This window comes from Phacochoerus africanus, chromosome 12 (assembly GCF_016906955.1).
Source record: "Phacochoerus africanus isolate WHEZ1 chromosome 12, ROS_Pafr_v1, whole genome shotgun sequence".
In the NCBI taxonomy this organism is placed as follows: Eukaryota; Metazoa; Chordata; class Mammalia; order Artiodactyla; family Suidae; genus Phacochoerus; species Phacochoerus africanus.
Window position 1 is genome coordinate 70410094 of NC_062555.1, and position 11203 is coordinate 70421296.

Below are 11203 nucleotides of genomic sequence, written 5' to 3' on the forward strand. Positions count from 1 at the left end.
GCCAGCCAAGGCTGTTTTCCTGCTTCCCAGACCCCAGCATCCTCCAGCTCCTCTCTGTGCCGAGGATGTGCATTTTTCTGAGGACCCGGTCCCAGGCTTCCAGCATCTTGGCTGCCCCCCCCCATTTGACCACTTGTCCCTGTTGGCCTTAGGACTCCTCTGATGATGGCTTGCACCAGGAGGAACCTCGAGGTGGTCCAGGACCTCGTGGAGCACGGCGCCAATCCGCTCCTGAAGAACAAAGACGGCTGGAACAGTTTCCACATCGCCAGCCGGGAGGGCGACCCTCGGATCCTCCAGTACCTGCTCACCGTTTGCCCGGCTGCCTGGAAGACAGAGAGCAAGGTCGGGAGAACCCCGCTGCACACGGCAGGTGTGGCCCCCGAGCCGTACAGGGTGCAGGCGTGGGTGGGCGCGCAGCAGAGCAGAGGGCCTGGGGAAGACGGGGCAGGCAGTGAGAGCAGCTGGGGTGTTTTGGCAAATTCGTAGTCAGTAAGGCTGATGACACCTGGCCCTCAGCATGTTCTCCTTTCTTTCTTTTATTGTATTTACTTATTTATTTATTTTTTTTTGGCCGCACCACTGCAGTGACAGTACTGGGTCCTTAACCTGTAAGGCCACCAGGGCACTCCTCTTCTTTCTTATTTTAGGTGACTTTTCACACGTATCTGTCGTCTGCTCCCCAGTTAGTCGGGTGGTAGCCTGGTTCTCTTCCTTACTAGGTCCTTGACCTTGGGCCGGAAACTAGGTCTCCTGAGCAGGTTTCCTCGGCCACAAAATGATGACAACGACGATGCCTGTGACACGGAGTCGCAGGGTTTAGGGGGCACGTTAGGTCCCGCAGCACAGTGCTGAGAACGCTGAGCATCTTCGTGTGATTTTCATTCAAAGCAGAGGGACCGTTTCCTCACCTCCTCAGCAACACCTCCCAGGGGGCGTCCGTTTGAACAAACGTAGGTGCTTAGGATTAAATCCCGGGCCTCAGTGGGTGCAGCTTCTCTAATGATAATGTCGAATGTAACGCCGGGCCACCGTTTTCATTGTTTGGCGTAATTCTCCTTAACTCTGAATTATCTAGTCATAAAATATCTTCAATTAGCTAAAAGCGAAAACAGGGGGAGTTCCTGTGTGACCAAGTGGTAACGAACCCGACTAGCATCCATGAGGACGTGGGTTCGATCCCTGGCCCCGCGCTCAGTAGGTCACGGACGTGGCTTGGATCTGGCATGCTGTGGCTGTGGCTGTGGCTGTGGCCAGCAGCTGCAGCTCCTATTCAACCCCTACCCTGGAAACTGTCATATGCTTCGGGTGTAGCCATAAAAAGACCAAAAAAGAAAAAGAAAAAAAGCTAAAAACGGGGTGCAGGGTGGTGTAAGATGCACTGGGCAGCAAGCAGCCCGAGAGTCCAGATCCAGACATAAGGGCATAAGCCTTAGCCTTGTAGGTGGTGCGTTGAATTAGAATACAGGACTTGTAGTTTTTCTGGAATTGAGGCCTGTGACATGACGATGAGGAGGCAGACACACAGTTCTGGCCACAGCGGGCAGGACCCAGGAATCCTTTTTAAAACTTTGCACGTGAGGGGAAAAACTCTTCGCTCATCAACTGGTTGTCGAGCCCCCGCTCCTGTGGAGAAACCACCGGCACCCAGCCGTTCACACAGCATAGCGGGGCGCGGACAGTAGAAACCCTTCCTGTGGAGAAGGGGCACTTTTAGCGGGAGAATTGAATTCTTGGTTATCGTGCCATGGACTACTGTTAAAATGTTTTCCATTTCCTAGGCAAACCCTGGTCCTGGGGTTCTTGGCACAAAAGTGAGGAGATAGGTTTAGTATTGAAAATGTGCCGTGAAAGTCTCCTAACAACCAGATAATCAAGTGTCAGCCGGAAAACATCACTTTTTATCATTCGTCCAACTAAATGTGTAATTTGGGGGTAGCAGCAACTTGCCTGATTTCACACTCCTTCCCAGAAGTCCCAGCTCCAAGGATGAGCAGAGAGAGGGGGCAGGAGGGAAGAAGCATTTTTTTTTTTTTTTCAAGCTTTTGTTTGTTTTTCGGCTGCCGCAAGCCGCTTGATGTGGGATCTCAGTTTCCACACCAGAAATTGAACCTGGGCCACAGCAGTGAAAGTGCTGCATCCTAACCCCTAGGCCACCAGGGAACTCCCAAGGAGCATTTTTATTTATACACTAAAAAGCTCTTGGAGTTCCCGTCATGGGGCAGTGGTTAACGAATTGGACTAGGAACCATGAGGTTGCAGGTTCGATCCCTGGCCTTGCTCAGTGGGTTAAGGATCTGGTGTTGCCGTGAGCTGTGGTGTAGGCTGCAGACTCGGCTGGGATCCCACGATGCTGTGGCTCTGGCGAAGGCCGGCGCTTACAGCTCCGATTCGACCCCTAGCCTGGGAACCTCCATATGCTGCGGGAGTGGCCCTAGAAAAGGCAAAAAGACAAAAAAAATAAATAAATAAAAAATGAATAAAAAGCTCTAATTCTCAACTCTCTTCTCCCAGCAATGCACGGCTGTTTAGAGGCAGTAAAGTTGCTTCTTCAGAGGTAAGAACAAAACAACAAATTGAGGGGAAAATTTGCTAATTGCGATGGAGAGTTAATGTCGATGCTACATAAAGAGCTCGGACAGATTGTTCAGGAAGAATCTAAGGTACTGAAAGAGAAATGAACAAAGGACACAAGCCCCGATAAAGAAGGAAGAACAGGAGTTCCCACTGTGGCACAACGGGATTGGTGGCATCTCCAGAGCACTGGGATGCAGGCCCGATCCCTGGCCCAGCCCAGTGGGTTAAAGGATCTGTAGGTCGCCACTGCAGCTGATCCCTGGCCTGGGGACTCCATATGCTGCGGGGCACCCCCCACCCTCTGCCACCAAAAAAAAAGAAGGTAAAACAAAGATAGCAAACAAACCCAGGGGGAAATTATCCTTTTATCTGTTTGTTCAACAAATAATCATGTATTCATTTAGCACTCCCTGTACCAGGTGCAGGGGCTACAACAGAAACAGGATAATGTGGTCCCCACCCCGACCCCATGGAGCTCACAGGGAAGGGGAGACACACACTCCAGGTCCTGTGAGTCTGAGGAGTGTCACGTGGAATTGCAGGCTCCCGACAGCAGCACACGACTCGGCCTGGGACTGAGGCATCTCCACCTCAGTGACACTTAAGCTGTGACCTGGGAGTTCTCGTTGTGGTGCAGCAGAAACGATTCTGACTAGGAACCATGAGGCTGCAGGTTCGACTCCTGGCCTTGCTCAGTGGGTTAAGGATCTGGCTTTGCCATGAGCTGTGGTGTAGGTCAAAGACACAGCTCAGCTCCTGTGTTGCTGAGCTGTGGTGTAGGCCGGCACCCACAGCTCCAATTAGACTCCTAGCCCAGGAACCTCCATATGCTGCAGTGCAGCTCGAAAAAAGCGGGGGGGGGGGAGGTGGGGGGTGGAGCTATGACCTGAAGGAGGCTCAAAGTGGTAGGCAGGGTCGTGGGGGAGTCTAGGCAGAGATGACGGTACCTGGCAATGCGCAGAGCTGGGGAAAGCGTGTAGTGCATGAAGCAACCCGAAGGAGAGCAGGACATCCTGTGTCCTAAGAATGGGGGAGGCGGAGAGAAAGGGTGAGTCAGGTCACCTGGGACCCTGGACAGCACGTGAAGAGTTTTCAGATCCTCTGAGTGTGTGAAGTGCCACTGAATAGTAAGAGATGTTGCATCTTTCCAAGATCTATTGCGACACAGAATGGATTGGAGGGGAAGCATGGATGCTGTGAACAAAGTTGGGAGGCTGGTGTAATTAAACAGGAGACCTTGGTGACTGGACCAAGCTGACTGGAGGAGTTCCCGTCATGGCGCAGTGGAAACGAATCGACTAGGAACCATGACGTTGCAGGTTCAGTCCCTGGCCTCACTCAGTGGATTAAGGAGCCAGCGTTGCTGTGGCTGTGGTGTAGGTCAGCAGCTGCAGCTCCGATTCAACCCCTAGCCTGGGAACCTCCATATGCTGCAGGGGTGGCCCTAAACAGCAAAAAAAAAAAAAGCAGCAGCAGCAGCAGCTGACTAGAGGCGTGAAAGAAGGGTTTGGAGATTCTTAAGAAGAATCACCAGATCTCGGTGAATAATTTGACAAAGGGAGCGAGGGAGAAGGAGCGGTGTAGGGTCACGTCCAGGTTTGTCACTGAAGCAGCTGGTGTAGGTGCTGCTGCCACCTGCTGAGGTTGATGATACGGAAGAGGGGCTGGTTTGGGGGAGAAGATGGCCATTTCACACCTTCAGACACGCTGAGTCACATGTACCTGTGAGACCCTCAAGCAAAAGTGCCGGCGGGCGTTTAGACACAGAAGCCCAGAGGCGACATGGAAGTGGGCCTTGTCGACGTGGAAGTGACAGGGAATCCACAGGATGGAGGAGGTTGCCTAGGAGACGATGAAGAGAAGGCCTGGGAAGCACCGCTCACGTCGGGCCGCATCCTGTGCAGTGGAACAGGCTTGGCTGTCTGCAAAGTCATAAATACTCCTTCATCCAGCACACACATTCTAAGCACCTTCTGTGTGTTAGGTGCTGCGCGATAAGCGATAAACACCATCCTTTCCCTGATAGCCTGTAGGTCAGTGAGGAAGCCGAGCATAGACACACCATCCCAGACATGTCCTACCACTAAAGATGCTGCAAAGGACGAGTACGAGGCTGTGCGGGAGCAGGGGTCGAACTGCAGATCTGGGAGAGAAGACGGGCCTCCGTGAGGTCACCAGGAAGCTGCAACTTGAAAGGGAGCTGGCGTTGGCCAAGTGGATGGTCCCCATGCCAAGGGGACCAGCAAGGGCAAAGGCAGCAAAGATCTGGGCAGCCCAAGGAGCAGGAGAAGGTGGGACAGCAGGGGGTAGAGCAGAGAAGGGGAGACAGGCAGGACCATGAGGAAGGTGGGAACAACAGCAGGGAGGACCCATTAGAAGGGAGGCCAGGTGGGACTGTGAAGAGGGTAGGACCACAGAGAAGGTAGGAACAGAAGAAGGGAGGGCAGGTGGGGCCGTGAGGAAGGTAGGAACCACAGCAGGGAGGACCCAGGAGAAGGGGGGACAGGTAGGCTGTGGGACCAGGGGTGGGGGGCCGAGGAGCCTGGAAACGTAAGTGGGTCACCTGGTGGGACCGCTGAGGGTCCGGTGAGGTAGTAGGTTTTGTCCCTGGTGGTTGGAAAGTCGTTAAAGGTTTTGCCCAGGAGCCGCTGGACCCGGATTACGTGTAGCGATGAGAGTGCCCTTCCCTGCTGATTGGGTCTCTAGGGCTGGAGATGGAGATGGAGGGAAGAACTCGGCTTCGTTTAATACTTGGGGGTAGAGTTGGGAGACTGTGGCAATAGGTTGGCTGCAGAGAGGACTTCAGGGCTCTGCGTGAGAAGCAGGAGAGAACGGCCCCCAGCACGGGTGGAGAAGGTCAGAGGAGCAGGGCTGCTGGGGGGCCAGACAGCGGGGTGGGGAGAGAGGGCGAGCACCCAGGTCCCCACGGGGTGCCCGAGGCTCGTCGCCTGCAGTGTCGAGAGCCCGCTGTCCGCTGGCTTTGAACGGTGGCTTTTCTCAGCTGCTCTCTGGGGTTTGGGCTCCAGGTGCCAGTACGAAGCGGACTGCAGAGACAAGTGTGGCCTCACACCCTTCATGGACGCGATTCAGTGTGGCCACCTCGGCGTGGCCAGGCTGCTCCTCGAAAAACACAAGGTATAGATGCGGTTTGGTTTTCCTCCTTTAGCCGTTCCTCCACGTTTCGAATCATAGGATATACAGGAAGCATAGTTACTCAGATCGTGAGCTCAGGTCTGGGCTCTGCCACATTCCCCTCCGCCGCCGCCCCCCGCCACCACGGGGTCCCCTTTACCTCTTCATGCATCCGTGTCTCCACTTGCTAAGCAGAGACAAGTTTAACTTCTTCAGAAGGTTACCATAAGGATTAAATGAATAATGTAGGGAGTTTGCTTGTGGCTCAGCCGGTTAAGGATCCACCGCTGTCAGGGTTCAGTCCCCAACCTGACAACTTCCACATGCCACGGGTGCAGCCAAAGTAATAATAATAACAATAACGTCATGTACATAAGCAGCAAAGGAAGCCCTCAGGAAACAGGAGCTGTGTCACAGCAATGACAGCCACAGACGCTCCCCAGGGGCTGTGCTTTTTGGCACTGTGGCCTGCAGCGCTGAATCGTAACCCTTCTTTGGGTTGAAGCAAGCATTCCTTGAGAATCTGGCAAAAGCCAGGTATCATCTGCCCAGGAAATGTCTGTCGACAACTGAGTTTTGTCAGAGTGTCGGAAGGTTGTGGACCCGGCTTTCTCTGCTCCTGATTTTGTTCCTCTCTCTCCCGACCTACCAGGCTCAAGTTTCCTCGGAGGACTCCCTGGGGGCCCAGGCTCTGCACCGGGCAGCGGTCACTGGGCAGGATGAAGCCATCCGATTCTTGGTCTCTGAGCTTGGTGTTGACGTAGATGTGAGGGCGACCTCCGCCTGCTCGTCAGCTCTTCACTACGCAGCCAAGGTTTGTGTCCCTCCAGAACGGGCTCCTGCTTCCTGAGGCTTGCCTGACCTCCTTGGTGAATGACCCTGTCGTCGTGGCTCTTTTGCTCCATCTCTGTGGAAGAAAGACATTGCCCATGACGTGCTCTTGAAATGTTCATGATTCTGGAGTTCCCGTCGTGGCACAGTGGTTAACGAATCCGACTAGGAACCATGAGGTTGCGGGTTCGATCCCTGCCCTTGCTCAGTGGGTTAAGGATCTGGCGTTGACGTGAGCTGTGGTGTGGGTCGCAGACGCGGCTTGGATCCTGCGTTGCTGTGGCTCTGGCGTAGGCTGGCAGCTACAGCTCCGATTCGACCCCTAGCCTGGGAACCTCCATATGCCACGGGAGTGGCCCAAGAAATGGCAAAAAGACCCCAAAAAAAAAAAAAAGAAATGTTCATGATTCTGAAGCCCTGTGTCCCTTTAAATAGAAATTTGTCTTTCTTTGCTTCTTGGTAAAAACTGAGAAAAGCCCTTTACTCCATGTAATGCCTGGGTTCTGTGTTCCCTCCTGCTTTTTTTTTTTTTTTTTTTTTAGGGGTAATGTTATTTGAAGCCATAAAAATAGCTAGTCCTAGGTCTTTATCCTTTTACTGGATTTCAGAAGTTAAGATTTCTTTTTTTTTTTTTTTTTTAGGGCTGCTCCCGCGGCATATGGAGGTTCCCAGGCTAGGGGTTGAATTGGAGCTGCAACCACTGACCTACACCACAGCCACAGCAACAGGGGATCCAAGCCAATTCTACGACCTACACCACAGCTCATGGCAACGCCTGATCCCCAACTCACTGAGCGAGGCCAGGGATCAAACCCACGTCCTCATAGATACTAGTCAGATTCGTTTCCACTGAGCCATGACCGAAACTCCCGAGATTTCCTTAACTAAGACAAGGATATTGCATTTACTGGGCTCTCTGATACATGAAAAATTGAAAACACGCAAAAAGTTTTCGCTAGAAAAGTAGCTGCTTATACCCTCCTGTTTCACATGCTGGAAGTCTTGTGCAAATCATCTTTAGCATAATCGGCCACCTGCCTGTGCTTGCTTGTCAGGCAGCAGGAATAAATGTTTTTCTGGCAATCCACACGTTCCTGCCTGTGTGTCCCCCTTTGAGAACGGGGTGTGTAGGTGAAGGCGGGCTAAGCGCGTGGTCTGTGGCCCCCGGGGGATCAAAGTGAGCGGGTCCATCCATGGGAAGGCTGAACCCACAGCCTTGGTTTCAGGGTCATCTTGTACTGACCGGCTCATTGGCTGGACAGAAAGCGGGTCGGTTGCTTCAGAGATGACAGGGCCAGCTGTGATGAGAATCCCGCCACCGTGTCCAGGGAGGCTCTGCTTTTCTAGTTTATCTCAGCCCTAAAAGTTTAGCAGAGGGTGTTTGCTCAGGAGATTTTGGAACGGTGTGTTCTGAATAAATCACAAGATTTCAACTCCTTACGCTAAGGGACACCCAAGTGTATAAGTGGATGATTTGGCCTACAAAGTTGACCGTCTATACTCTACTAACTAAACATCCCCTACGTCTTTATTTAATGATTGATGCTGGATTTTGAGAGTACTCTGGCGAGCAGTTCATTTATAGGTAAGAAAACTGAGCCTTAGCAGCTATTTTAGAAAAAGCGCCTCACACGCACGAGGGTTTGTGTTTATGGGCTGCTTTTGTCATCATTACAGCGGTAACAAATTTATTTCCACACTCAGGAAGGACACGTGAGCACCGTGCAGACGCTCTTATCCTTGGGTGCTGACCTCAACGCCAAGGATGCACGAGATAGATCAGGTATGGCCTCAGTGGGTACCTGCCTTGGAAATTATTAGTGAATTAAATGTAAACGGTGTAACAGTGGACTTACGATATTAAAAACATTTGTGTTAATATTATTCCTCTAGTAGCTTAGCACATTTTCCTTAAAATAACACCTCCTCCGTCCGCCACGCTATGGAAGTGTTGCTGTTACCCTGGCAACGGTGCCTACTCCTCCTCACTGCTGATGGTATCACTGTTGTTGTTTTTACTGCTTTAAACCACACAACATGTGTGACTTACTCCATGATCACGCCAGCTACCCAAGTGTCACATAGATTCTTTTTGTCTGTTTGTTTGTTTTTTGTCTTTTGTCCTTTTAGAGCCGCACCTGCGGCATATGGAGGTTCCCAGGCTAGGGGTCCGATCAGAGCTGCAGCTGCCGGCCTACGCCACAGCCACAGCAACGCCAGATCCAAGCCGCATGTTTGACCTACACCCCAGCTCATGGCAACGCCAGATCCTTAACCCACTGAGCAAGGCCAGGGATCGAACCCGCAACCTCATGGTTCCTAGTCGGATTCGTTTCCGCTGCGCCACAACAGGAACTCCACATAGATTCCTCATAGGTCATCTCTCTCCAGAAAGTATTCTAAAACTATAATCACTATAATTCTTTAGATTTGGGGCTCAGAAAAGTATTTCCAGAGCTAGTTCCTTGGACTTTAAACCCTCTTGTTATCATCTTGCCCGGTGGCCGTCTTACAAGGGTTTAGTGGGACCTTCATGATGCTTCAGGACTCACAGAGAAGCAGCCACTCATGCCAGGCCCACAGAGGAAGGTCACTGAGTCCAGGCACACAAACTCTCCTGAAGACAGGGGAGCAGGGCCCGGCATCCTGGCGCTCCCAGCACACCCAGACCCCCGTCCCCCACCCCCGAGCCAATTTCCAATCAGAATGGGAAGGCTCGGCCGCAGTTTTTCTTTTTGTGACATCATTCTTACTCATGCTGGTATTTTTTACTTACACAGAGAATTCACAGAACTTCGAGAATGCCTTCAGTACCATTTAACGCCTCCCATTTCTCATTAACTTGCTTTGTTGCCTTACACAGGTCTCTCAAATCCTCTCCCATTGGCTTTGCTCTTTTTTAAAAAAATTTTAATCTGGGAGTTCCCATCGTGGCTCAGTGGTTAACAAACCCGGCTAGGAACCATGAGGTTGCAAGTTTGATCCCTGGCCTTGCTCAGTGGGTTAGGGATCCGGCATTGCCGTGAGCTGTGGTGTAGGCGGCTCAGATCCTTCATTGCTGTGGCTGTGGTGTAGGGCGGCAGGCTGCCGCTTCAGTTTGACCCCGAGTCTGGGAACTTCCATGTGCCTCGGGTGCGGCCCTAAAAAGACAAAAAAAATGTTCTTAGTTAAAGTATAGTTGATTTATAATGTTGTGCTAATGTTTGTGCTACAGCAAAGTGACCCAGTTATACGTATGTATTCATCTTCATATTCCCTAACGTATGGTTTATCTCACGATATTGAATATAGTTCCCTGTGCTGTGCCATAGAGCAAGGCCTTGTTGTTGAATCCGTCCTATTTAGTTTGCATCTGCTAATCCCAAACTCCTAATCCACCCCCACCCCCACCCCAGCATTTTGTTCTTTATAAGACCACTTCTGGAGTTCCCTGGTGACCTCGTGGTTAAGGATCATTGTCACTGCCGGGGCTCAGGCTCGCTCCCTGGACCAAGAACTGCTGCGTGCGGAGGACTAAGCCAATAGTTAAATAAATGAAACCATTTCTGAACAAGTCAGGTTAAAAGGAAAAATGTTTTGCCCTAGAATAGGCCAGGTCATAGGGGTGAACCCGGAAATAGGACACCTGTAATTGAAAGGGTCGGTGGTTCATCGGGGCCTCTGCTCCCCTCTGGGCTCTGCGCTGAGCCGGGGACCTGTCTCCCCCCAGCCCTGCACCTGGCCTGCGCCGGTCAGCACGCGGCCTGCGTCGCCTTCCTGCTGCGCTCCGGCCTTGGGGACTCTCGGGACGCGGCGGGCGCCCTGGCGCAGCAGCTCACGCAGAGCGAGGACGTCCTTCGGTGCTTCGGCGGCAGCGCGACGGCGTGAGGGCGGCCGTTCCTGGCGGAGGACAGAGGAGCCCGCCTCGCTCCTGCCTGCTGCTCGGTCCCTGGCCGCGTTCCCCGTCCCCGCTGAGCGGGCGGCGTCCTGGCTGTAGGACTGCGCCAGGCACAGCGACATGCCCGTGATCTGTTTCGCTTGCTCCGCCTTCAGGGGGAGTCAGATGGTGTTGGTGACGCCTGGTGTCCGGCGTCCTCGGAGAAGCACGTGCGCGGAGAGAATCAATACCGGGTTTGTGCATTCACGTGTGTGAGGCCATGTGTAGGAAACAGGGCGCGGAGGGGGCGGTCTTTAGAATGGGGCCGAGTGCTCTTGCCTTGAGCCCTCAAACAGAATGGGCCTGGCCGCTTTCTTCTTTCGTGGGCAGCTCATGGGCCTTTACCACGGTTCAACTTTTGATTTCAAAGCCGGGAAGGAAATATTTAAGCTCCGTTTACAGAGACTTACACAGAATGAGTGAAAATGTTTCTTTAGTCTGATCGATAATATTTTCATTTTGAGATTATATTTTGAATAAAGCTCCACATTGGCTGCCTCTGGGTAATAAATGCCTCTAAACACGCATCTAAGGTGTTTTCAGAACTGTTCCTGCCCTCCTTTGAAGAGTGGGCTTTGTCCTTGAACCTGCAGGCCACGTTTCCTGTCCCCCCTGCCACCTGCACGTGGAAGTTAGTGACTGCGCCAGGCCACATTGGAACTGTGAAAACGTTTGTAGCAACTTAGATTGACAACAGGATAAGTCCTTAGGTATTTTTGTTCTTTTCCTGTTTCTTTTCCTTTTCTG

The 11203-nt window shown here is 52.3% G+C and overlaps 1 protein-coding gene across 2 annotated transcripts in view; it reads left to right on the forward strand.

Annotated features, from left to right (window-relative positions):
• Positions 1–10983, forward strand: part of LOC125112741 (ankyrin repeat domain-containing protein 16-like) — a 13785-nt gene extending 2802 nt beyond the window's left edge. The window contains exons 2-7 of one of the 2 annotated variants that reach the window (XM_047755120.1): positions 153–373; positions 2515–2557; positions 5604–5712; positions 6362–6523; positions 8245–8323; positions 10250–10983. In XM_047755120.1, coding sequence (XP_047611076.1) covers positions 153–373; positions 2515–2557; positions 5604–5712; positions 6362–6523; positions 8245–8323; positions 10250–10407 — 772 coding nt within the window. In that variant the 3' untranslated portion in view covers positions 10408–10983. The remainder of the gene's footprint in view (positions 1–152; positions 374–2514; positions 2558–5603; positions 5713–6361; positions 6524–8244; positions 8324–10249) is intronic. The other variant, XM_047755121.1, reaches the window with a different exon arrangement.
• Positions 10984–11203: the final 220 nt, after the last annotated feature.